The 27,305-nt window shown below is 40.4% G+C and overlaps 1 protein-coding gene across 1 annotated transcript; it reads left to right on the forward strand.

Annotated features, from left to right (window-relative positions):
• The first annotated feature begins 630 nt into the window (after positions 1-630).
• On the forward strand, positions 631-27,305 carry LOC128234915 (beta-1,3-galactosyl-O-glycosyl-glycoprotein beta-1,6-N-acetylglucosaminyltransferase-like). Its single transcript, XM_052949536.1, has 4 exons — positions 631-923; positions 22,374-23,220; positions 24,278-24,504; positions 25,323-27,305. The coding sequence occupies exons 1-4, from the start codon at positions 869-871 to the stop codon at positions 25,652-25,654; spliced, it is 1,461 nt and encodes a 486-aa protein (XP_052805496.1). The 5' UTR covers positions 631-868; the 3' UTR covers positions 25,655-27,305.

A 27,305-nucleotide genomic window follows, 5' to 3' on the forward strand; every position in this document is an offset into this window, starting at 1 on the left:
CAGTTGCGGTGAGTGGGGTAACTTGTTTAGCAGTGGGAACTTTCGCTGAAGGAAAGCCAGAGGACGCGAGAAGACTAAGTGTTGAACTGAGCTCTTTCTTTTGGACGTTGCTGGGTGCACTAAAATATGTTATTGTTTCATTACCTCGATTTCATGTAATGCCAGATGCTTTATTTCTACCAAATGTCAATTCCAAATTCAGGAAAAACTCCTGTTACATCCATCATAAAATCAAAATCTACATTAAAATCAATCAAATAATCGTTGCTCATTTTGTTTTTACAGCTTTACTGCAGATATTAGTTTTGCAAGTTGCCAATAATTTTACTACGATTTCACTGAAGAAAAAAATAGTTCCGTAGTAAATATGCCCCGCCCATTAGTATTATTGCGCCCAATGACAGGACAGAAGTATCGAACAAATGCACGCGATTTCAATGGGAAATGTCATTGCACTATAAACAGAGATAATGTGAAATTGATAAACAACAACCATCGTTAAGGAATGACGTGTTACTGTAAATATCATTTGTTTAATATACGCGTATGCTTTAAAATCATAAGAAATTATAGTTAATGCTTGATTTTGGACACTTTAACAGTGGAATATAACAAGTTGATTGTAATACGTATGTATAGTGACTAAGGTCCAGCAGTTGACCATATCAATCAAAGAGTTTCAAATTAAAACATGTTAGCAAATGATGATATCCGTTAGATAAACATAGATTGTATTAAGTGAACATGGATAACAGAGACTAAAGCTTTCTCTTTGGACAGTTCAAACTACCGTTCTTTCTGATAGGCCGGGTGGATGAGAAGTTTATTCTGCTGATAAACAGCACAGACGCTCACATCTTAAGACGTTATGGATGTATATGGACACATATCAATTAAATCTGGATTCAACTTATGCTTGTCAGGTAAATATTAATAATTAGTTGATAATTTTAAATAAAAATTAATGGCATTATTGTGATGATAATGAAGGAACAGCAGTATTCTCAGAAAAGAATAGAATTTATAACAAAATAAATGACGTAACGATGACTAAGTAATTATTTGCAAAATGTTCATATACAAAACAACACTACTGCTGCTGCTGCTGCTGCTGCTGCTGCTGCTGCTGCTGCTGCTGCTGCTGCTGCTGCTGCTGCTGCTGCTGCTGCTGCTGCTGCTGCTGCTACTACTACTACTACTACTACTACTACTACTACTACTACTACTACTACTACTACTACTACTACTACTACTACTACTACTACTACTACTACTACTACTACTACTACTACTACTACTACTACTACTACTACTACTACTACTACTACTACTACTATTACTACTACTACTACTTCTATTACTATCACTACTACTAGTACTATTACTACCACTTCCACTACTACTACTACTACTACTACTACTACTACTACTACTACTACTACTACTACTACTACTACTACTACTACTACTACTACTACTACTACTACTACTACTACTACTACTACTACCGCTACTGCTACTGCTACTGCTACTGCTACTGCTGCTGCTGCCGCTGCCGCTGCCGCTGCCTCTACCACTACCACTACCACTACTACTACTACTACTACTACTACTACTACTACTACTACTACTACTACTAATAATAATAATAAAATAATAATAATAAAAATAATAAAAAATAATAATAATTATTACAATAATAATAATAAATAAAAAAAAATAAAAAAATAATAATAATAATAATAATAATAATAATAATAATAATAATAATAATAATAATAATAATTATAATAATAATAATAATAATAATAATAATAATAATAATAATAATAATAATTGAAATAATAATAATAATAATAATAATAATAATAATAATAATAACAATAATAATAATAATAATAATAATAATAATAATAATAATAATAATAATAATAATAATAATTATAATAATAATAATAATTACAATAATAATAAAAATAAAAATAATAATAAAAATAATAATAATAATAATAATAATAATAATAATAATAATAATAATAATAATAATAATAATAATAATAATTATAATAATAACAACTATGATGATGATGATGACTGATAATCCCTTCCAAGACATTGCTGTGAGCTTTCTGATATTTTTAATGTTGAGAAAGTTATTGTTAAAAACTGTTCATGAAAGTAAAAGCCATTGTTTTAATTAATTGACAAATTTTCCAATAGTTTAATTTCAAATGTTTATATTGATTTACCTTTAAAGTAAGACGTGTTCATTTGAAAACATAACACCGAGACTGAGAAACACGTCTAATATTTGTACGTGTAGCTTACGTTACAAGTAGAATTTGCTGTTAGCCTCTTACGATAAATTTGCATATACAACTATTATTATGTCACTTTCATTTTTGATCAATTATTACTACATTTCGTTTAAATCCAACACGTAATATCGTTCAGTAAGAGACTTTGCGAAGCGAGACGTGTACGTGTGTATCTATACTTGCATGTAAAAGCTGCAAATGGGATTAAAAGCCCTTGAAGAAATTTCCTTTTAAAAGTGAACTTGTAGGCTCGCTGAATACTCAAATAAAGTGTGTGTTTTTTCCGAGTGCTATCGTATCATTCTAAACTTGCACAATGTAAACGTACCTAGGTGACGTAGTACACAAGCAGTTTTCAAATGTACACGTACCAGTATATGCCGTAGTCCACACGGACACGTACTGGTAAAAACAATTTCCCAAACGTGCACTTACCGATAAAAGCAGAAGCTCACATGTACACGAATCTTTAAAAGCAGCTAGCGTCACATACACGTAACAATAAAATCAATAGGCCACACGTATACATACATGTAGTAACAGTAGCTAACATGTACTCCTATAGCACTATCTCATACACGTACTTTACGTATACAAGCTGTAGCCAACGCGTACACGTACCGGTAAAACCAGTAACACACACATACTTCTACCCATACAAGCTGTAGCGCACACGTACTTTTACCCATACAAGCTGTAGCCCATTCGTACTTAGACCCATACAAGCTGTAGCTCACACGTACTTTTACCCATACAAGCTGTGGCCCACACGTACTTTTACCCATACAAGCTGTAGCCCACACGTACTTTTACCTATACAAGCTGTAGCCCACACGTACTTTTACCCATACAAGCTGTAGACCACACGTACTTCTACCCATACAAGCTGTGGCCCACACGTACTTTTACCCATACAAGCTGTGGCCCACACGTACTTTTACCTATAAAAGCTGTAGCCCACACGTACTTTTACCTATACAAGCTGTAGCCCACACGTACTTTTACCCATACAAGCTGTAGCCCACACGTACTTTTACTTATGCAAGCTGTAGCCCCACGTACTTTTACCCATACAAGCTGTAGACAACACGTACTTTTACCTATACAAGCTGTAGCCCACACGTACTTTTACCCATACAAGCTGTAGCCCACACGTACTTCTACCCATACAAGCTGTAGCCCACACGTACTTTTACCCATACAAGCTATGGCCCACACGTAGTTTTACCTATACAAGCTGTAGCCCACACGTACTTTTACCTATACAAGCTGTAGCCCACACGTTCTTTTACCCACACAAGCTGTAGCCCACACGTACTTTTACCCATACAAGCTGTAGCCCACACGTACCTTTACCCATACAAGCTGTAGCCCACACGTACTTCTACCCATACAAGCAGTAACCCACACGTACTTTTATCCAAACAAGCTGTAGACCACACGTACTTTTACCTATACAAGCTGTAGCCCACACGTACTTTTACCCATACAAGCTGTAGCCCACACGTACTTTTACCCATACAAGCTGTAGCCCATACGTACTTTTACCCATACAAGCTGTAGACCACACGTACTTTTACCTATACAAGCTGTAGACCACACGTACTTTTACCCATACAAGCTGTAGCCCAAGCATACTTTTACCCATACAAGCTGTAGCCCACACGTACTTTTACCCATACAAGCTGTAGACCACACGTACTTTTACCCATACAAGCTGTAGCCCAAGCATACTTTTACCCATACAAGCTGTAGCCCACACGTACTTTTACCCATACAAGCTGTAGCCCACACGTACTTTTACCTATACAAGCTGTAGCCCACACGTACTTTTACCTATACAAGCTGTAGCCCACACGTACTTTTACCCATACAAGCTGTAGCCCACACGTACTTCTACCCATACAAGCAGTAACCCACACGTACTTTTACCCATACAAGCTGTAGCCCACACGTACTTCTACCCATACAAGCAGTAACACACACGTACTTTTACCTATACAAGCTGTAGCCCACACGTACTTTTACCAATACAAGCTGTAGCCCACACGTACTTCTACCCATACAAGCAGTAACCCACACGTACTTTTACCCATACAAGCTGTAGACCACACGTACTTTTACCTATACAAGCTGTAGCCCACACGTACTTTTACCCATACAAGCTGTAGCCCACACGTACTTTTACCTATACAAGCTGTAGCCCACACGTACTTTTACCTATAAAAGCTGTAGCCAACACGTACTTTTACCCATACAAGCTGTAACTCACACGTACTTTTACCCATACAAGCAGTAGCCCACACGTACTTTTACCCATACAAGCTGTAGACCACACGTACTTTTACCTATACAAGCTGTAGCCCACACGTACTTTTACCTATACAAACTGTAGCCCACACGTACTTTTACCTATACAATCTGTAGCCCACACGTACTTTTACCCATACAAGCTGTAGCCCACACGTACTTTTACCCATACAAGCTGTAGCCCACACGTACTTCTACCCATACAAGCTGTAGCCCACACGTACTTTTACCCATACAAGCTGTAGCCAACACGTACTTTTACCCATATAAGCTGTAGCCCACACGTACTTCTACCCATACAAGCTGTGGCCCACACGTACTTTTACCCATACAAGCTGTAGCCCACACGTACTTTTACCTATACAAGCTGTAGCCCACACGTTCTTTTACCCATACAAGCTGTAGCCAACACGTACTTTTACCTATACAAGCTGTAGCCCACACGTACTTTTACCTATACAAGCTGTAGCCCACACGTTCTTATACCTATACAAGCTGTGGCCAACACGTTCTTATACCTATACAAGCTGTAGCCCACACGTACTTTTACCTATACAACCTGTAGCCAACAGGTTCTTTTACCCATACAAGCTGTAGCCCACACGTACTTTTACCCATACAAGCTGTAGCCCACAGGTACTTTTACCTATACAAGCTGTAGCCCACACGTACTTTTACCTATACAAGCTGTAGCCCACATGTACTTTTACCTATACAAGCTGTAGCCCACATGTACTTTTACCTATACAAGCTGTAGCCCACACGTACTTTTACCCATACAAGCTGTAGCCCGCAGGTACTTTTACCCATACAAGCTGTAGCCCGCAGGTACTTTTACCTATACAAGCTGTAGCCCACACGTACTTTTACCCATACAAGCTGTAGCCCACACGTACTTCTACCCATACAAGCTGTAGCCCAAACGTACTTTTACCTATACAAGCTGTAGCCAACACGTACTTTTACCCATACAAGCTGTAGCCCACACGTACTTTTACCCATACAAGCTGTAGCCCACACGTACTTTTACCCATACAAGCTGTAGCCCACACGTACTTTTACCTATACAAGCTGTAGCCCACACGTACTTTTACCCATACAAGCTGTAGCCCACATGTACTTTTACCCATACAAGCTGTAGCCAAAGCGTACTTTTACCTATACAAGCTGTAGCCCACATGTACTTTTACCTATACAAGCTGTAGCCCACATGTACTTTTACCTATACAAGCTGTAGCCCCACGTACTTTTACCCATACAAGCTGTAGCCCATACGTACTTTTACCTATACAAGCTGTAGCCCACACGTACTTCTACCTATACAAGCTGTAGACCACACGTACTTTTACCTATACAAACTGTAGCCCACAAGTACTTTTACCTATACAAGCTGTAGCCCACACGTACTTTTACCCATACAAGCTGTAGCCCAAGCGTACTTTTACCTATACAAGCTGTAGCCCACACGTACTTCTACCTATACAAGCTGTAGACCACACGTACTTTTAACTATACAAACTGTAGCCCACACGTACTTTTACCTATACAAGCTGTAGCCCACACGTACTTTTACCCATACAAGCTGTAGCCCACACGTACTTTTACCCATGCAAGCTGTAGCCAACACGTTCTTATACCTATACAAGCTGTAGCCCACACGTACTTTTACCTATACAAGCTGTAGCCCAAACGTACTTTTACCCATACAAGCTGTAGCCCACACGTACTTTTACCCATACAAGCTGTAGCCCACAGGTACTTTTACCTATACAAGCTGTAGCCCACACGTACTTTTACATATACAAGCTGTAGCCCACATGTACTTTTACCTATACAAGCTGTAGCCCACACGTACTTTTACCTATACAAGCTGTAGCCCACACGTACTTTTACCCATACAAGCTGTAGCCCGCAGGTACTTTTACCCATACAAGCTGTAGCCCGCAGGTACTTTTACCTATACAAGCTGTAGCCCACACGTACTTTTACCCATACAAGCTGTAGCCCACACGTACTTCTACCCATACAAGCTGTAGCCCACACGTACCTTTACCCATACAAGCTGTAGCCCACACGTACTTCTACCCATACAAGCAGTAACCCACACGTACTTTTACCCATACAAGCTGTAGCCAACACGTACTTTTACCTATACAAGCTGTAGCCAACACGTACTTCTACCCATACAAGCTGTAGCCCATACGTACTTTTACCCATACAAACTGTAGACCACACGTACTTTTACCTATACAAGCTGTAGACCACACGTACTTTTACCCATACAAGCTGTAGCCCAAGCATACTTTTACCCATACAAGCTGTAGCCCACACGTATTTTTACCCATACAAGCTGTAGCCCACACGTACTTCTACCCATACAAGCAGTAACCCACACGTACTTTTACCCATACAAGCTGTAGCCCACAAGTACTTCTACCCATACAAGCAGTAACCCACACGTACTTTTACCTATACAAGCTGTAGCCCACACGTACTTTTACCAATACAAGCTGTAGCCCACACGTACTTCTACCCATACAAGCAGTAACCCACACGTACTTTTACCCATACAAGCTGTAGACCACACGTACTTTTACCTATACAAGCTGTAACCCACACGTACTTTTACCCATACAAGCTGTAGCCCACACGTACTTTTACCTATACAAGCTGTAGCCCACACGTACTTTTACCTATACAAGCTGTAGCCCTCACGTACTTTTACCCATACAAGCTGTAACTCACACGTACTTTTACCCATACAAGCAGTAGCCCACACGTACTTTTACCCATACAAGCTGTAGACCACACGTACTTTTACCTATACAAGCTGTAGCCCACACGTTCTTTTACCTATACAAGCTGTAGTCCACACGTACTTTTACCTATACAAGCTGTAGCCCACACGTACTTTTACCTATACAATATGTAGCCCACACGTACTTTTACCCATACAAGCTGTAGCCCACACGTACTTTTACCCATACAAGCTGTAGCCCACACTTACTTCTACCCATACAAGCTGTAGCCCACACGTACTTTTACCCATACAAGCTGTAGCCAACACGTACTTTTACCTATACAAGCTGTAGCCCACACGTACTTCTACCTATACAAGCTGTGGCCAACACGTACTTTTACCCATACAAGCTGTAGCCCACACGTACTTTTACCTATACAAGCTGTAGCCCACACGTTCTTTTACCTATACAAGCTGTAGCCCACACGTACTTTTACCTATACAAGCTGTAGCCCACACGTTCTTATACCTATACAAGCTGTGGCCAACACGTTCTTATACCTATACAAACTGTAGCCCACACGTACTTTTACCTATACAAGCTGTAGCCAACACGTTCTTTTACCCATACAAGCTGTAGCCAACACGTACTTTTACCTATACAAGCTGTAGTCCACACGTACTTTTACCTATACAAGCTGTAGCCCACACGTTCTTATACCTATACAAGCTGTGGCCAACACGTTCTTATACCTATACAAACTGTAGCCCACACGTACTTTTACCTATACAAGCTGTAGCCAACACGTTCTTTTACCCATACAAGCTGTAGCCCACACGTACTTTTACCCATACAAGCTGTAGCCCACAGGTACTTTTACCTATACAAGCTGTAGCCCACACGTACTTTTACCTATACAAGCTGTAGCCCACACTTACTTTTACCAATACAAGCTGTAGCCCACACGTACTTCTACCCATACAAGCAGTAACCCACACGTACTTTTACCCATACAAGCAGTAACCCACACGTACTTTTACCTATACAAGCTGTAGCCCACACGTACTTTTACCCATACAAGCTGTAGACCGCAGGTACTTTTACCCATACAAACTGTAGCCCGCAGGTACTTTTACCTATACAAGCTGTAGCCCACACGTACTTTTACCCATACAAGCTGTAGCCCACACGTACTTCTACCCATACAAGCTGTAGCCCACACGTACTTTTACCTATACAAGCTGTAGCCAACACGTACTTTTACCCATACAAGCTGTAGCCCACATGTACTTTTACCCATACAAGCTGTAGCCCACACGTACTTTTACCCATACAAGCTGTAGCCCACACGTACTTTTACCTATACAAGCTGTAGCCCACACGTACTTTTACCTATACAAGCTGTAGCCCACTTGTACTTTTACCCATACAAGCTGTAGCCAAAGCGTACTTTTACCTATACAAGCTGTAGCCCACATGTACTTTTACCTATACAAGAGGTAGCCCACATGTACTTTTACCTATACAAGCTGTAGCCCCACGTACTTTTACCCATACAAGCTGTAGCCCAAGCGTACTTTTACCTATACAAGCTGTAGCCCACACGTACTTCTACCTATACAAGCTGTAGACCACACGTACTTTTACCTATACAAACTGTAGCCCACACGTACTTTTACCTATACAAGCTGTAGCCCACACGTACTTTTACCCATACAAATTGTAGCCCAAGCGTACTTTTACCTATACAAGCTGTAGCCCACACGTACTTCTACCTATACAAGCTGTAGACCACACGTACTTTTACCTATACAAACTGTAGCCCACACGTACTTTTACCTATACAAGCTGTAGCCCACACGTACTTTTACCCATACAAGCTGTAGCCCACACGTACTTTTACCCATGCAAGCTGTAGCCAACACGTTCTTATACCTATACAAGCTGTAGCCCACACGTACTTTTACCTATACAAGCTGTAGCCCACACGTACTTTTACCCATACAAGCTGTAGCCCACACGTACTTTTACCCATACAAGCTGTAGCCCACACGTACTTTTACTTATTCAAGCTGTAGCCCACACGTTCTTATACCCATACAAGCTGTAGACCAACACGTACTTTTACCCATACAAGCTGTAGACAACACGTACTTTTACCTATACAAGCTGTAGCCCACACGTACTTTTACCTATACAAGCTGTAGCCCACACGTACTTTTACCTATACAAGCTGTAGCCCCCACGCACTTTTACCCATACAAGCTGTAGCCCACACGTACTTTTACCCATACAAGCTGTAGCCCACACGTACTTCGACCTATACAAGCTGTAGCCCACTCGTAATTTTACCCATACAAGCTGTAGCCAACACGTACTTTTACCTATACAAGCTGTAGCCCACACGTACTTCTACCCATACAAGCTGTGGCCAACACGTACTTTTACCCATACAAGCTGTAGCCCACTCGTACTTTTACCTATACAAGCTGTAGCCCACACGTACTTTAACCCATACAAGCTGTAGCCAACACGTACATTTACCCATACAAGCTGTAGCCCACACGTACTTTTACCTATACAAGCTGTAGCCCACACGTTCTTATACCTATACAAGCTGTGGCCAACACGTTCTTATACCTATACAAGATGTAGCCCACAAGTACTTTTACCTATACAAGCTGTAGACAACACGTTCTTTTACCCATACAAGCTGTAGCCCACACGTACTTTTACCCATACAAGCTGTAGCCCACATGTACTTTTACCTATACATGCTGTAGCCCACACGTACTTGTACCTATACAAGCTGTAGCCCACACGTACTTCTACCCATACAAGCTGTAGCCCACACGTACTTTTACCTATACAAGCTGTAGCCAACACGTACTTTTACCCATACAAGCTGTAGCCCACACGTACTTTTACCTACACAAGCTGTAGCCCACACGTACTTTTACCTATACAAGCTGTAGCCCACACGTACTTTTACCCATACAAGCTGTAGCCCCCACGTACTTTTACCCATACAAGCTGTAGCCCACACGTACTTTTACTTATACAAGCTGTAGCCCACACGTTCTTTTACCTATACAAGCTGTAGCCCACACGTACTTTTACCCATACAAGCTGTAGCCCACAGGTACTTTTACCTATACAAGCTGTAGCCCACACGTACTTTTACCTATACAAGCTGTAGCCCACACGTACTTCTACCCATACAAGCTGTAGCCCACACGTACTTTTACCTATACAAGCTGTAGCCCACACGTACTATTACCTATACAAGCTGTAGCCCCCACGTACTTTTACCCATACAAGCTGTAGCCCAAGCGTACTTTTACCTATACAAGCTGTAGCCCACAGGTATTTCTACCTATACAAGCTGTAGCCCACACGTACTTGTATACTATACAAGCTGTAGCCCACACGTACTTTTACCTATACAAGCTGTAGCCCACACGTACATTTACCCATACAAGCTGTAGCCCACACGTACTTCTACCCATACAAGCTGTAGCCAACACGTTCTTATACCTATAGAAGCTGTAGCCCACACGTACTTTTACCTATACAAGCTGTAGCCCACACGTACTTTTACCCATACAAGCTGTAGCCCCCACGTACTTTTACCCATACAAGCTGTAGCCCACACGTACTTTTACTTATACAAGCTGTAGCCCACACGTTCTTTTACCTATACAAGCTGTAGCCCACACGTACTTTTACCTATACAAGCTGTAGCCCACACGTACTTTTACCCATACAAGCTGTAGCCCAAGCGTACTTTTACCTATACAAGCTGTAGCCCACACGTACTTTACCTATACAAGCTGTAGCCAACACGTACTTTTACCCATACAAGCTGTAGCCCACACGTACTTTTACTTATACAAGCTGTAGCCCACACGTACTTTTACTTATACAAGCTGTAGCCCACACGTACTTTTACCTATACAAGCTGTAGCCCACACGTACTTTTACCCATACAAGCTGTAGCCCACACGTACTTATACCTATGCAAGCTGTAGCCAACACGTACTTTTACCCATACAAGCTGTAGCCCACACGTACTTTTACCCATACAAGCTGTAGCCCACAAGTACTTTTACTTATACAAGCTGTAGCCCACAAGTACTTTTACCCATACAAGCTGTAGCCCACACGTACTTTTACCTATACAAGCTGTAGCCCACACGTACTTTTACCTATACAAGCTGTAACCCACACGTACTTTTACCTATACAAGCTGTAGCCCACACGTACTTTTACCTATACAAGCTGTAGCCCACACGTACTTCTACCCATACAAACAGTAACCCACACGTACTTTTACCTATACAAGCTGTAGCCAACACGTACTTCTACCTATACAAGCTGTAGCCAACACGTACTTTTACTCATATAAGCTGTAGCCCACACGTACTTCTACCCATACAAGCTGTAGCCCACACGTACTTCTACCTATACAAGCTGTAGCCCACACGTACTTTTACCTATACAAGCTGTAGCCCACACGTACTTCTACCCATACAAGCTGTAGCCCAAACGTTCTTTTACCTATACAAGCTGTAGCCCACACGTACTTTTACCTATACAAGCTGTAGCCTACACGTACTTTTACCCATACAAGCTGTAGCCCACACGTACTTTTACCTATACAAGCTGTAGCCCACACGTACTTTTACCTATACAAGCTGTAGCCCACACGTACTTTTACCTATACAAGCTGTAGCCCACACGTACTTTTACCTATACAAGCTGTAGCCCACACGTACTTTTACCCATACAAGCTGTAGCCCACAGGTACTTTTACCTATACAAGCTGTAGCCCACACGTACTTTTACCTATACAAGCTGTAGCCCACACGTACTTCTACCCATACAAGCTGTAGCCCACACGTACTTTTACCCATACAAGCTGTAGCCCACACGTACTTTTACCTATACAAGCTGTAGCCCACACGTACTTTTACCTATACAAGCTGTAGCCCACACGAACTTCTACCCATACAAGCTGTAGCCCACACGTACTTTTACCTATACAAGCTGTAGCCCCCACGTACTTTTACCCATACAAGCTGTAGCCCACACGTACTTTTACCTACACAAGCTGTAGCCCACACGTACTTTTACCTATACAAGCTGTAGCCCCCACGTACTTTTACCCATACAAGCTTTAGCCCAAGCGTACTTTTACCGATACAAGCTGTAGCCCAAGCGTACTTCTACCTATACAAGCTGTAGCCCACACGTACTTTTACCTATACAAGCTGTAGCCCACACGTACTTTTACCTATACAAGCTGTAGCCCCCACGTACTTTTACCCATACTAGCTGTAGCCCAAGCGTACTTTTACCTATACAAGCTGTAGCCCACACGTACTTCTACCTATACAAGGTGTAGCCCACACGTACTTGTATACTATACAAGCTGTAGCCCACACGTACTTTTACCTATACAAGCTGTAGCCCACACGTACTTTTACCCATACAAGCTGTAGCCCACACGTACTTCTACCCATACAAGCTGTAGCCAACACGTTCTTATACCTATAGAAGCTGTAGCCCACACGTACTTTTACCTATACAAGCTGTAGCCCACACGTACTTTTACCCATACAAGCTGTAGACCACACGTACTTTTACCCATACAAGCTGTAGCCCACACGTACTTTTACTTATACAATCTGTAGCCCACACGTTCTTATACCTATACAAGCTGTAGCCCACACGTACTTTTACCTATACAAGCTGTAGCCCACACGTACTTTTACCCATAAAAGCTGTAGCCCACACGTACTTTTACCCATACAAGCTGTAGCCCACACGTACTTTTACTTATACAAGCTGTAGCCCACACGTTCTTTTACCTATACAAGTTGTAACCCACACGTACTTTTACATATACAAGCTGTAGCCCACACGTACTTCTACCTATACAAGCTGTAGCCCAAGCGTACTTTTACCTATACAAGCTGTAGCCCACACGTACTTTACCTATACAAGCTGTAGCCAACACGTACTTTTACCCATACAAGCTGTAGCCCACACGTACTTTTACTTATACAAGCTGTAGCTTACACGTACTTTTACTTATACAAGCTGTAGCCCACACGTACTTTTACCTATACAAGCTGTAGCCCACACGTACTTTTACCTATACAAGCTGTAGCCCACACGTACTTATACCTATGCAAGCTGTAGCCAACACGTACTTTTACCCATACAAGCTGTAGCCCACACGTACTTTTACCCATACAAGCTGTAGCCCACAAGTACTTTTACTTATACAAGCTGTAGCCCACAAGTACTTTTACCCATACAAGCTGTAGCCCACACGTACTTTTATCTATACAAGCTGTAGCCCACACGCACTTTTACCTATACAAGCTGTAACCCACACGTACTTTTACCTATACAAGCTGTAGCCCACACGTACTTTTACCTATACAAGCTGTAGCCCACACGTACTTCTACCCATACAAGTTGTAGCCAACACGTACTTTTACTCATATAAGCTGTAGCCCACACGTACTTCTACCCATACAAGCTGTAGCCCACACGTACTTCTACCTATACAAGCTGTAGCCCACACGTACTTTTACCTATACAAGCTGTAGCCCACACGTACTTCTACCCATACAAGCTGTAGCCCAAACGTACTTTTACCTATACAAGCTGTAGCCCACACGTACTTTTACCTATACAAGCTGTAGCCTACACGTACTTTTACCCATACAAGCTGTAGCCCACACGTACTTTTACCTATACAAGCTGTAGCCCACACGTACTTTTACCTATACAAGCTGTAGCCCACACGTACTTTTACCCATACAAGCTGTAGCCCACACGTACTTTTACTTATACAAGCTGTAGCCCACACGTACTTTTACCTATACAAGCTGTAGCCCACACGTACTTTTACCTATACAAGCTGTAGCCCACACGTACTTTTACCTATACAAGCTGTAGCCTACACGTACTTTTACTTATACAAGCTGTAGCCCACACGTACTTTTACCTATACAAGCTGTAGCCCACACGTACTTTTACCTATACAAGCTGTAGCCCACACGTACTTTTACCCATACAAGCTGTAGCCCACACGTACTTTTACCCATACAAGCTGTAGCCCACAGGTACTTTTACCTATACAAGCTGTAGCCCACACGTACTTTTACCTATACAAGCTGTAGCCCACGCGTACTTCTTCCCATACAAGCTGTAGCCCACATGTACTTTTACCTATACAAGCTGTAGCCAACATGTACTTTTACCCATACAAGCTGTAGCCCACACGTACTTTTACCCATACAAGCTGTAGCCCACACGTACTTTTACCCATACAAGCTGTAGCCCACACGTACTTTTACCTATACAAGCTGTAGCCCACACGTACTTTTACCTATACAAGCTGTAGCCCACATGTACTTTTACCCATACAAGCTGTAGCCCAAGCGTACTTTTACCTATACAAGCTGTAGCCCACACGTACTTTTACCTATACAAGCTGTAGCCCACACGTACTTTTACCCATACAAGCTGTAGCCCACACGTACTTTTACCCATACAAGCTGTAGCCCAAGCGTACTTTTACCTATACAAGCTGTAGCCCACACGTACTTCTACATATACAACCTGTAGCCCACACGTACTTTTACCTATACAAGCTGTAGCCCACACGTGATTTTACCTATACAAGCTGTAGCCCACACGTACTTTTACCCATACAAGCTGTAGCCCACACGTACTTTTACCCATGCAAGCTGTAGCCAACACGTTCTTATACCTATACAAGCTGTAGCCCACACGTACTTTTACCTATACAAGCTGTAGCCCACACGTACTTTTACCCATACAAGCTGTAGCCCACACGTACTTTTACCCATACAAGCTGTAGCCCACACGTACTTTTACCTATACAAGCTGTAGCCCACACGTTCTTATACCCATACAAGATTTAGACCAACACGTACTTTTACCCATACAAGCTGTAGCCAACACGTACTTTTACCTATACAAGCTGTAGCCCACACGTACTTTTACCTATACAAGCTGTAGCCCACACGTACTTTTACCTATACAAGCTGTAGCCCACACGTACTTTTACCTATACAAGCTGTAGCCCACACGTACTTTTACCCATACAAGCTGTAGCCCACACGTACTTTTACCCATACAAGCTGTAGCCCACACGTACTTCGACCTATACAAGCTGTAGCCCACTCGTAATTTTACCCATACAAGCTGTAGCCAACACGTACTTTTACCTATACAAGCTGTAGCCCACACGTACTTCTACCCATACAAGCTGTGGCCAACACGTACTTTTACCCATACAATCTGTAGCCCACTCGTACTTTTACCTATACAAGCTGTAGCCCACACGTACTTATACCCATACAAGCTGTAGCCAACACGTACTTTTACCCATACAAGCTGTAGCCCACAAGTACTTTTACCTATACAAGCTGTAGCCAACACGTTCTTTTACCCATACAAGCTGTAGCCCACACGTACTTTTACCCATACAAGCTGTAGCCCACATGTACTTTTACCTATACAGGCTGTAGCCCACACGTACTTTTACCTATACAAGCTGTAGCCCACACGTTCTTATACCCATACAAGCTGTAGCCCACACGTACTTTTACCTATACAAGCTGTAGCCAACACGTACTTTTACCTATACAAGCTGTAGCCCACACGTACTTTTACCCATACAAGCTGTAGTCCACACGTACTTTTACCTATACAAGCTGTAGCCCACACGTACTTTTACCTATACAACCTGTAGCCCACACGTACTTCTACCCATACAAGCTGTAGCCCACACGTACTTTTACCTATACAAGCTGTAGCCAACACGTACTTTTACCCATACAAGCTGTAGCCCACACGTACTTTTACCTATACAAGCTGTAGCCACACGTACTTTTACCTATACAAGCTGTAGCCCACACGTACTTTTACCTATACAACCTGTAGCCCACACGTACTTCTACCCATACAAGCTGTAGCCCACACGTACTTTTACCTATACAAGCTGTAGCCAACACGTACTTTTACTCATATAAGCTGTAGCCCACACGTACTTCTACCCATACAAGCTGTAGCCCACACGTACTTCTACCTATACAAGCTGTAGCCCACACGTACTTTTACCTATACAAGCTGTAGCCCACACGTACTTTTACCTATACAAGCTGTAGCCCAAACGTACTTTTACCTATACAAGCTGTAGCCCACACGTACTTTTACCCATACAAGCTGTAGCCCACACGTACTTTTACCTATACAAGCTGTAGCCCACACGTACTTTTACCTATACAAGCTGTAGCCCACACGTACTTTTACCCATACAAGCTGTAGCCCACACGTACTTTTACTTATACAAGCTGTAGCCCACACGTACTTTTACTTATACAAGCTGTAGCCCACACGTACTTTTACCTATACAAGCTGTAGCCCACACGTACTTTTACCTATACAAGCTGTAGCCTACACGTACTTTTACCTATACAAGCTGTAGCCTACACGTACTTTTACCTATACAAGCTGTAGCCCACACGTACTTTTACCTATACAAGCTGTAGCCCACACGTACTTTTACCCATACAAGCTGTAGCCCACACGTACTTTTACCCATACAAGCTGTAGCCCACACGTACTTTTACCCATACAAGCTGTAGCCCACAGGTACTTTTACCTATACAAGCTGTAGCCCACACGTACTTTTACCTATACAAGCTGTAGCCCACGCGTACTTCTTCCCATACAAGCTGTAGCCCACATGTACTTTTACCTATACAAGCTGTAGCCAACATGTACTTTTACCCATACAAGCTGTAGCCCACACGTACTTTTACCCATACAAGCTGTAGCCCACACGTACTTTTACCCATACAAGCTGTAGCCCACACGTACTTTTACCTATACAAGCTGTAGCCCACACGTTCTTTTACCTATACAAGCTGTAGCCCACATGTACTTTTACCCATACAAGCTGTAGCCCAAGCGTACTTTTACCTATACAAGCTGTAGCCCACACGTACTTTTACCTATACAAGCTGTAGCCCACACGTACTTTTACCCATACAAGCTGTAGCCCACACGTACTTTTACCCATACAAGCTGTAGCCCAAGCGTACTTTTACCTATACAAGCTGTAGCCCACACGTACTTCTACATATACAAGCTGTAGCCCACACGTACTTTTACCTATACAAGCTGTAGCCCACACGTGATTTTACCTATACAAGCTGTAGCCCACACGTACTTTTACCCATACAAGCTGTAGCCCACATGTACTTTTACCCATGCAAGCTGTAGCCAACACGTTCTTATACCTATACAAGCTGTAGCCCACACGTACTTTTACCTATACAAGCTGTAGCCCACACGTACTTTTACCCATACAAGCTGTAGCCCACACGTACTTTTACCCATACAAGCTGTAGCCCACATGTACTTTTACTTATACAAGCTGTAGCCCACACGTTCTTATACCCATACAAGATTTAGACCAACACGTACTTTTACCCATACAAGCTGTAGACAACACGTACTTTTACCTATACAAGCTGTAGCCCACACGTACTTTTACCTATACAAGCTGTAGCCCACACGTACTTTTACCTATACAAGCTGTAGCCCACACGTACTTTTACCTATACAAGCTGTAGCCCACACGTACTTTTACCCATACAAGCTGTAGCCCACACGTACTTTTACCCATACAAGCTGTAGCCCACACGTACTTCGACCTATACAAGCTGTAGCCCACTCGTAATTTTACCCATACAAGCTGTAGCCAACACGTACTTTTACCTATACAAGCTGTAGCCCACACGTACTTTTACCCATACAAGCTGTGGCCAACACGTACTTTTACCCATACAATCTGTAGCCCACTCGTACTTTTACCTATACAAGCTGTAGCCCACACGTACTTATACCCATACAAGCTGTAGCCAACACGTACTTTTACCCATACAAGCTGTAGCCCACACGTACTTTTACCTATACAAGCTGTAGCCAACACGTTCTTTTACCCATACAAGCTGTAGCCCACACGTACTTTTACCCATACAAGCTGTAGCCCACATGTACTTTTACCTATACAGGCTGTAGCCCACACGTACTTTTACCTATACAAGCTGTAGCCCACACGTTCTTATACCCATACAAGCTGTAGCCCACACGTACTTTTACCTATACAAGCTGTAGCCAACACGTACTTTTACCTATACAAGCTGTAGCCCACACGTACTTTTACCCATACAAGCTGTAGTCCACACGTACTTTTACCTATACAAGCTGTAGCCCACACGTACTTTTACCTATACAACCTGTAGCCCACACGTACTTCTACCCATACAAGCTGTAGCCCACACGTACTTTTACCTATACAAGCTGTAGCCAACACGTACTTTTACCCATACAAGCTGTAGCCCACACGTACTTTTACCTATACAAGCTGTAGCCACACGTACTTTTACCTATACAAGCTGTAGCCCCCACGTACTTTTACCCATACAAGCTGTAGCCCAAGCGTACTTTTACCGATACAAGCTGTAGCCCAAGCGTACTTCTACCTATACAAGCTGTAGCCCACACGTACTTTTACCTATACAAACTGTAGCTCACACGTACTTTTACCCATACAAGCTGTAACCCACACGTACTTTTACCCATACAAGCTGTAACCCACACGTACTTTTACCCATACAAGCTGTAACCCACACGTACTTTTACCCATACAAGCTGTAACCCACATGTACTTTTACCCATACAAGCTGTAGCCAACACGTACTTTTACCCACACAAGCTGTAACCCACACGTACTTTTACCCATACAAGCTGTAACCCACACGTACTTTTACCCATACAAGCTGTAACCCACACGTACTTTTACCCATACAAGCTGTAACCCACACGTACACGTACCGGTAAAAGCAGTGTTTCGTAGCCTCTTTATTTACATGGTATTAATTTATTGAGTTCGTTTTGTCCTATATGAAAACATGTCTTGATCTAGTAGTTATATAATACAATACAAAAAGAGCAAAACGCTTACTAAACATTCAATTTGGCCGATTTGGGGATCAAATGAAGTAATTTGATTTTGATTGAACTCCATTTGGGCATGCTGCAATGTTATCACTTTCAGTGTAAACCTTACTTAAAGCAGATCCTGGCCATTGAAAGTTGATATTTTTTTTGTTTATTTAAAAAAAAAAACGTAACAGTAAAGATAATGAGATGTAAAATGAAGTGCAGTGTTTTGAAGAACATTCTTGCTGCCGCAGATACGGACCAGTTATGACGTACCGCCTGGGCCAAAGCACTCTTTAACTCGGCAGATATTGTATAACAATATAATCATACTGTTATGAGGTACACTTTATCTGTTTAATCAAACCCACATTAATATCGAACATCAAATTGTAGTCATTCATTGATATTATATGATTTCAATGACTCATAATCACTGTAAGACTACTATTAAATGCCATTCTATATCGTTTAAGACATATCATAATATGTTGTGTTTTTGTTTTAGTGAAATATCATAATAAGCTTCACCTCATTCACACCAAAAGTAAATTTTTCACTCGTGGCTGTTCCAATCGTGAAATATAACGTTAGGTGTTCCGTTCGTGAAATATAATGCGATCTTACAGTAAAATGAAAAACACATACTCCATATGTCATTTACTAATATATGTAGATCATGAGATTCGAATAATTATATAACCCAGAGAGTTTTGAACAACATGGGACGTCATATACACATTTCTTTATCGCTCAGCAGTTGGCCGGGAACAGACACTCTTTAAACCTGCGGAATAATCCAGCGCCCTTCTTACGATAGTTTGTGATTAATGTGTCTAGATGTTTTTTTATAATCCCGTTGTTACATTCGCTGCATTAATGTTTCTAATGGAAGCGTAAAACCAAATTGCATAGCTACGTAGGTACTGAGTTTTATGTTTTATCTGTTTTAATTGAAATGAAGAAGATTTTTATTCATATTTTTTATTTAAAAATATATATTATATGATCATTTAGTGCAATAATTATAATTTTAAACATCACACAGTGATAGGTTAGAAATTGAGAGAAAATTCAGAGGAGACGTGTCTTGGAAGGAGATCTCTGCAATCTTAAAGAAGATCGTCATTCCCTCTTGTGTCTATCATGCGTGTTTTCTAAATTATGACTATGATTTTGCGCTAAAATGTTATCAAGTTCACAATTCAGATGTGATGTGTCATACTGATGTACTATTTCATGGGTTTGGTAACTTCTATTTCAATTCCGGCGAAACGATAGTATACTTCCTATTAAGCGTATCTATTAAATTGAATTGTTTACCGTGTATTATCAACGTGACCTGAAGTAGACAATTTCGGTTGCAAACAATATGATTCAAACATTTTGCAGTTAACTCATGATTTTATGTTTATCTAATAAAAACGAAAGATTCTTATCTTATTTGGACGAACTGTGTTTTTCGAAGTCGTTATAGAAACGAAACGTGTAAAGCCTAAGTGTCACTTTAAATAATAGGATTAAATAATTGGACAACAAAAAGGGATGATATAACTATGATATAGTTGCATATAATGTCTAATAAATTCCCGAGGTCAACACAATGCGAAAACGAATAGTATGGGAAATACCATCGAAATTCCAAACTGATCCACTGACTTACTATATGCTAATGAGGAAAATAAGTGGGCGGAGCATAGCATCAATGTTGTTCAGTGAAGAATGGCACTTGTACATGTTTTTGCATTCCCATTCATTAGACGTTTGATAATGTTCAAATTAACCTATGTGGTATGCATAGCATCACCACAATTGTGTACGAGGCCTAAAAAAATAAAAATAAAAAAGCCTACCTACCCTACCTATTTTTGAGAAGGATGTAACCCTAACCAAACAATTTTTTTTAGGCTCAAGTATGATGTTTTTGTAAAAAGCACTTTTGTGTATGTCGAAATAAAGTGTGGCAAATCATAAGGAGTGTTAAAACAAAGATACGTGTTGGATTAAAATTTACTTAATCGCATATTAGGCTCTGTTGTCGTTTTTAAGAAACCTATGACTAGTTTTTCATGCATGACAGTCATGTTGGCATTGTTGAATATAAATTAAATCAGTTGAGTCATTGGAGGCTTCATTGTAGTATCAATGGTGGATTACTTAAAATGCATACATTTCAAGCAGGTCGATTCTTAACGAGCGATTGAAACAGTTTGCCAACGAAAAAGTGACTTCCGTGTGAATGTAACAATTTATATATTCAGAGACAATGTTCTATCACAAAGAAATTTCCTCTATCAAATGAATAGTTTAGGAATAATTCAATATGTTTTAAGAAAATATCTTATGGACAGTTACAATGTGTTAATGCTTTTTGTGAAAGATGAAAACCATAAAACCTCTGAAAATTATTTGTATTTTGACAAATTATATGTCAAGCTTCAAATTCGAATGTTGAGATGTTTTTGTTCCTTAGATAACAACTGCTAAAATCAAACGACTTTCTGAATCATATTTCCGAGATTGAGCATAACAATTTATGTTTATTTGACAATAAAACTACGGTTTACACGTCAAAAACTAATTTTCTGAGATTTGCAAAACCCTACTTGTAAGTGGATGTATACGTGTGATGTAACCGGTATCTAGGACTTGAATACAGTTGAATGTCTACGTCATAACGGTATGATATGGCTCACGCAAGGTAGACTAATTACGATTGTATAAAAGACTTGTCGAAATGTGTTACGTCGTATATCATTGGCTTAGTGACGTACCTCTTATCAGATCAGAGCGCAATATTGAAATAAATGCTGACGTCATAACCCTTTCATATATATAATGATATATCATTATATAATATGAACACCACTTTTTCCCTTTACTTACGGCAATACAAATGGTTCAATGTAGATATATTACGTTTTCACCATATTTTATAACGCAGATGTGAGTTCCAGATGTTCAAGATCTTCTCGGCGACAAATGGCACAAACAACCACAATCAAACGGTTCAAATCATCTTATGCTTATGTTTTTCTGCTCTTAACGCTGTTTGGATTCATGTTTTACCTTTCGGACTTTATTCGTTACTCGCCTGGTATTTCCATTTACAAGTTCGACAAAGAAGGAAGGGCCAATGTTTCTGGAATTCTCAACATTTTGCCAACAGTGAACTCACCTTTGTTGCAAGATTCTTACTTTATTCAGGACAGGAAGGTAAAAGAGGTTAACTGTGCTGCAATCTTTGATGGCGATGAAAATGAAACTGCTCTAGCCGAGCGCATTGCTTCTACGGAAAATCGGACTTTTTTACAACCAGCTGATTACATGAACATGACTTCAAATTGTTCAAAGTTTATTCTTGATCGGGGATACATTACTGATCAGTTTGACAAACTGGAAAATGAATTTCCAATTGCTTTTAGTATACTCATGTTTGCTGCAATAGAACAGGCCGAACGATTATTTCGTGCTATATATCGTCCACAAAACTTTTACTGTTTTCATATAGACGCAAAAACTGACAATGACTTGTATGACGCAATGTCACGCGTGGCCGCCTGCTTTAACAACGTTCACGTGATGGATAAACGCGTGGATGTGCGATGGGGCCAAATGTCTGTGCTTGAACCGGAATTACTTTGTATGGAGTTTTTGTGGAACCGTAGTGCCAAATGGAAGTATTTTATCAACTTGACCGGTCAGGAATTTCCGCTAAAAACCAACTACGAATTAGTTCGTATTCTGCAGGCTTACAATGGTTCAAATGACATCGAAGGAACTATTAATAGGTTTGTACTCTTAACCTGGTTGGCTAATTGAATCAAAACATATTTCTCATGTTAAAATCTTATCTCTTCAATCGTTCTTGGGTTCGTTTCCTAGGCTGGAAAAAGTACCGTGTTCTAATAGAGGGGCCTTCAGCGGGTGAGATAAGCTGATAAAATTGGCTTTATTTTGTTTGCTGATTTCAGCTATTTCTTATTGTCGTTTTTATACAAGAATAATCTCTCCGTCGTTTAAGGATTTCTAAAGAATGTCCAAGCGCACTTTATCGTAAAGAGAAAATCGACATGTGGCTGAAATAAGTCATGCAGAAGGGTGAAAATACATCGGATTTTTATTAAGTAGTACCAAAATGTTCCAATTTTGAAACATAACTTCAAATTATTGGTTCACCTTAAACTGTTTAAACAAAATGTCAGTTAGGAAGTTTTATCACACTAAAAATAAAGGGTTGTCAAGAAACACAATCTTATTAACATCCAAATTCCAATTATCGCTCCATGGCACAACTTGCTAAGTAAACAGGATCAAATAGCATAACGAGTAAGGCTAACCCCAGGATATGAGATAGATACAAGCACCGATTTATACTCGCTAAACAGTTACAAAGCGCGTTTTCCAAACAGTCACTCACGAGAGGTTTTATGTGCGAGTTGTCTCTGCGCTTACAGTGCATTCTCTATACAAAACAAAACAGTTTTAGCTCCCATGAGCGACTGTAATATATACGTGAACGCAGGGCTGCTGTAGGGAATCAAACCTTACTTTTTTCTCATTCTAAATAGAGTATTGGTCTAGAAAATCGTTATGTCTAGTCTATAGTATGCGCATAATGGTAAGTTTGATAGAAATGAACCAGAAAATAAATGTTTTATACATTAGCATAAGCACATTCTGTAGGTTTGAATGGAGCGAACTTGAAAAAAATATGTATTTATCAGCCTAAACTTATTCTCTAATTGCGTCTTTATTTCTAAGTGTTCAAAAATGGACGATTGATGGGCCATGGATCAGGACATTTTATCCATTTGCTACGCTAATTTATATCGATGCCATTTTCAGAGCCAACACAAAACGATGGGCCGATGCAGGACCTCCACCACACGGCGTTGTTCCAACAAAGGGTGCCGTTCACATAATTGCAAGTCGGGGCTATGTGGATTTCGTGCTTCACGACCCAATTGCCGCTGGCATACTTTACTGGAGTAAAAAGACGGCGGTTCCTGACGAGACTTTCTTCTCGACGCTCAATCATAATCCGTCCTTAGCAGTACCGGGATCGTACAAAGGTGAATTCCGTTTGGCTGATATATAGCAGCTCCATCATAAGATAAGGGGCATTTAGCCAGTAAAGATTTGTAATTTAATTAAATAGCTATTAACAAATGAATTTTGCTTCATTTCATGTTTTAAAACTCTATCAAAAAACTGCATTCGTCTATTCCATAGACACTCTCGGTTTGTGTACGGATATATAGCCATTTACCTGATACATTTTGTACTTTCTTTCGTCAGAGGATTTGTATTTGATTTGTTTGACACTATTTATTTTTAATTTAAAACAAGGATATAACTCCTAACAAGGAAAGACGAAACATAATTTTGAGTTTCCTTCGTATCATTACAACTTGCTCTCTATATACCATCGATTAACTATATATCATATTTCTGTCTCAAACATGTTATAACTTTCAAACGCAGGCCTTGTAAATTTTGGCGGCCACCCGTCCAACAAAGCAATACAATGTTTGTTGCATTTCATGTGTTTACGTCCGCCACCTTAATTACAGAAATGAAAAGGTGTGTGCTCATGCAAAAACGACATTCCCTTAGCTCACAAGTTTGTCTTTACATTTGATAATAATAATGATAATTGTGGGTCTCTGAAAAGGGAATTAAATCGTGTGATTCATATAACGTGTCTGTGGCGTCGAATCTTTATACGGAAATCGAAAATCGGGTACCAGTATATAACATTTATACTCGTCCATGCCCTAGTATACATGTATTCCAGATTGTCTTTGTAGTAAAATATATTACTTTATTTCCGTTATTATCTTCAGTTTATTTTTTCCGTTTTCCAACAAACTGGTTAATATTTTCCCAGGTATACCTGAAACAGAAGCAATTAATTTCACCAGCAGCGGCATTAAACCATTCGTTGCTCGTTTCAAAAACTGGGGCGTCGGCAACTATAATTGGCCCTGCCACGGGATGCGTGTTCGTATGGTTTGTGTATTTGGCGTTGGTGACCTTCCTGCATTGTCACAGCGAAGAGAACTCTTTGCCAACAAGTTTTATGACACGTTTCATCCATACACGTTGGACTGTATGGAAGAATGGCATTTCAACCGAACTCGCGACCAATACCTTGGCTCTCCTGGATTGGACGTCCGTTGGTACGAAGAACTTGGCTTTGTGAAAAATAAGGTGCAGTGACACCGACACTCAAGATTTCATACCTTCAGGTTGGTGTCAGAATGTTACAAGCGTACACACATTTAATCGGCGTCGGATTGTATCTTTCTTACAAACACGACAGACGGAGAAATAAAGGCCTTCCTTGCCAGCCACAATAACTGGGGTGAATGGACAAGTCAAGGAAAGCTGATGCGCCTCATTCTCTTCTACGGAGCCCGCGACCTCACTCCATTGAAGGGCACTCAACAACTGTTCGTGAAAATGCTTCGTTAGAAGTTCCATCCCCTGGCATACGACTGCCTCGATGAATTGTTGTTCAATAGAACATGGGAAGGCCACCTTGTACAAACCTTTAATACTAACTTTGGCTTTGTGAAAAATAAAGTTGGCCGTTTACATATTGTGTGCTTTCTTCCTAAATTAATGGTTGTACAGTGCATAGGCTCGATTGCTCGATTTAAACATTTGAATGTTATTAATAACACTATTTCATCGTTATGATGTATGTGATTTTATTTTCTAAAGACAGCATTGTGGGTCTCTTCATTAGTGCCTGGTATGTCGTTCGACGCAAAATTAGTTACATGAGTGCTTGTTGTGCATGTTCCTTTAGTTTCATGTGTGTATCATCTCATAACATTATTGTTGCTACATGGTTAAAACAACTTTTTTCAATTAGATTCTAATATTCAATCGAAATTTGACAACTAACAGCAGTTATCTGTGTTATATTTGGTCAGGCATCTAAAAGGTAAACATTAGCATATCGGCATACAAATAATGACGTGTAAGCAGTTTTCAGTTTAAGACATACATATTTAATTAAGTTACCAGCAAAAGCTTCACAGTTTGTTAGATATTGGTTAAAAAGATAAACGGAAGTGTATACCTTAAACAAAACAAACATAACCGTATAAGGAAATATAAAAGGTTAAAGGTGCAATTGGTTGGCTTTTTCGCATAAAGAACGTCTACAGAATTGATACATGTTACCTATAGTTTCCACTAATATCTGCCTGGTTAGCCGGGTGTCTTGCAGGGAAAAGACGGAAGCATGTCCACCTTGTATTACAACTACTTAACCTACTAGATATCTTTTTTTCTGCTGATGTTTATCATGAACGACGGCGGCGGTAACACAAACCCATCATGATTCGACTTGCCTACACATAAGTGAGTAGAGATTGCCAAGTAGCTCAGCCTTGACCAACTTCATCCGAGACTATGTTGCAGCACTTGTTTGAACAGGGTTAACCGTATCTCATTTGCTAATTGTTTATGGTGTTTATGGATTAAGACGATTTCACTAAAACTATTTTTGGTAATGTTGAAAATGCGTTTGCAATAAAATGCCAAACGGCTTCGTGTTTGTGCATCAATTTTTCAGACAATTCAATTAATTTAGACAATTCAATAAACAATATCTTTTGTGTTATTAATTTGTCCAAAACAAATTATCTGAAGACAAGTGACTTCAGTTTGGGTCTTTGATACAAGTCTGTAAAAGAGAGTAATCATCGCAAACGCAAAATAAATACATTAATTATAGTATAATGTGATTAATTGAGCACCTCAACACTTCTAGTTGCTGTAGCACATTATGAATTATATTTACATAGTCCTTTGCTAAATTTGCTCAGCTCTCAAATATTTGAAAGGATATGTGTTT

The sequence above is a fragment of the Mya arenaria genome, chromosome 5 (assembly GCF_026914265.1).
Source record: "Mya arenaria isolate MELC-2E11 chromosome 5, ASM2691426v1".
Lineage (NCBI taxonomy): Eukaryota > Metazoa > Mollusca > Bivalvia > Myida > Myidae > Mya > Mya arenaria.

What these genes read in the sequence shown, in the direction of transcription:
- LOC128234915 (XM_052949536.1), top strand. Translation starts at nt 869, where the DNA reads ATGGATGTATATGGACACATATCAATTAAATCTGGATTCAACTTATGC. An exon ending in ATTCAACTTATGCTTGTCAG is followed by an intron (nt 924 to 22,373) that starts GTAAATATTAAT and finishes TTTATAACGCAG; the next exon opens with ATGTGAGTTCCAGATGTTCA. An exon ending in AGTACCGGGATCGTACAAAG is followed by an intron (nt 24,505 to 25,322) that starts GTGAATTCCGTT and finishes ATATTTTCCCAG; the next exon opens with GTATACCTGAAACAGAAGCA.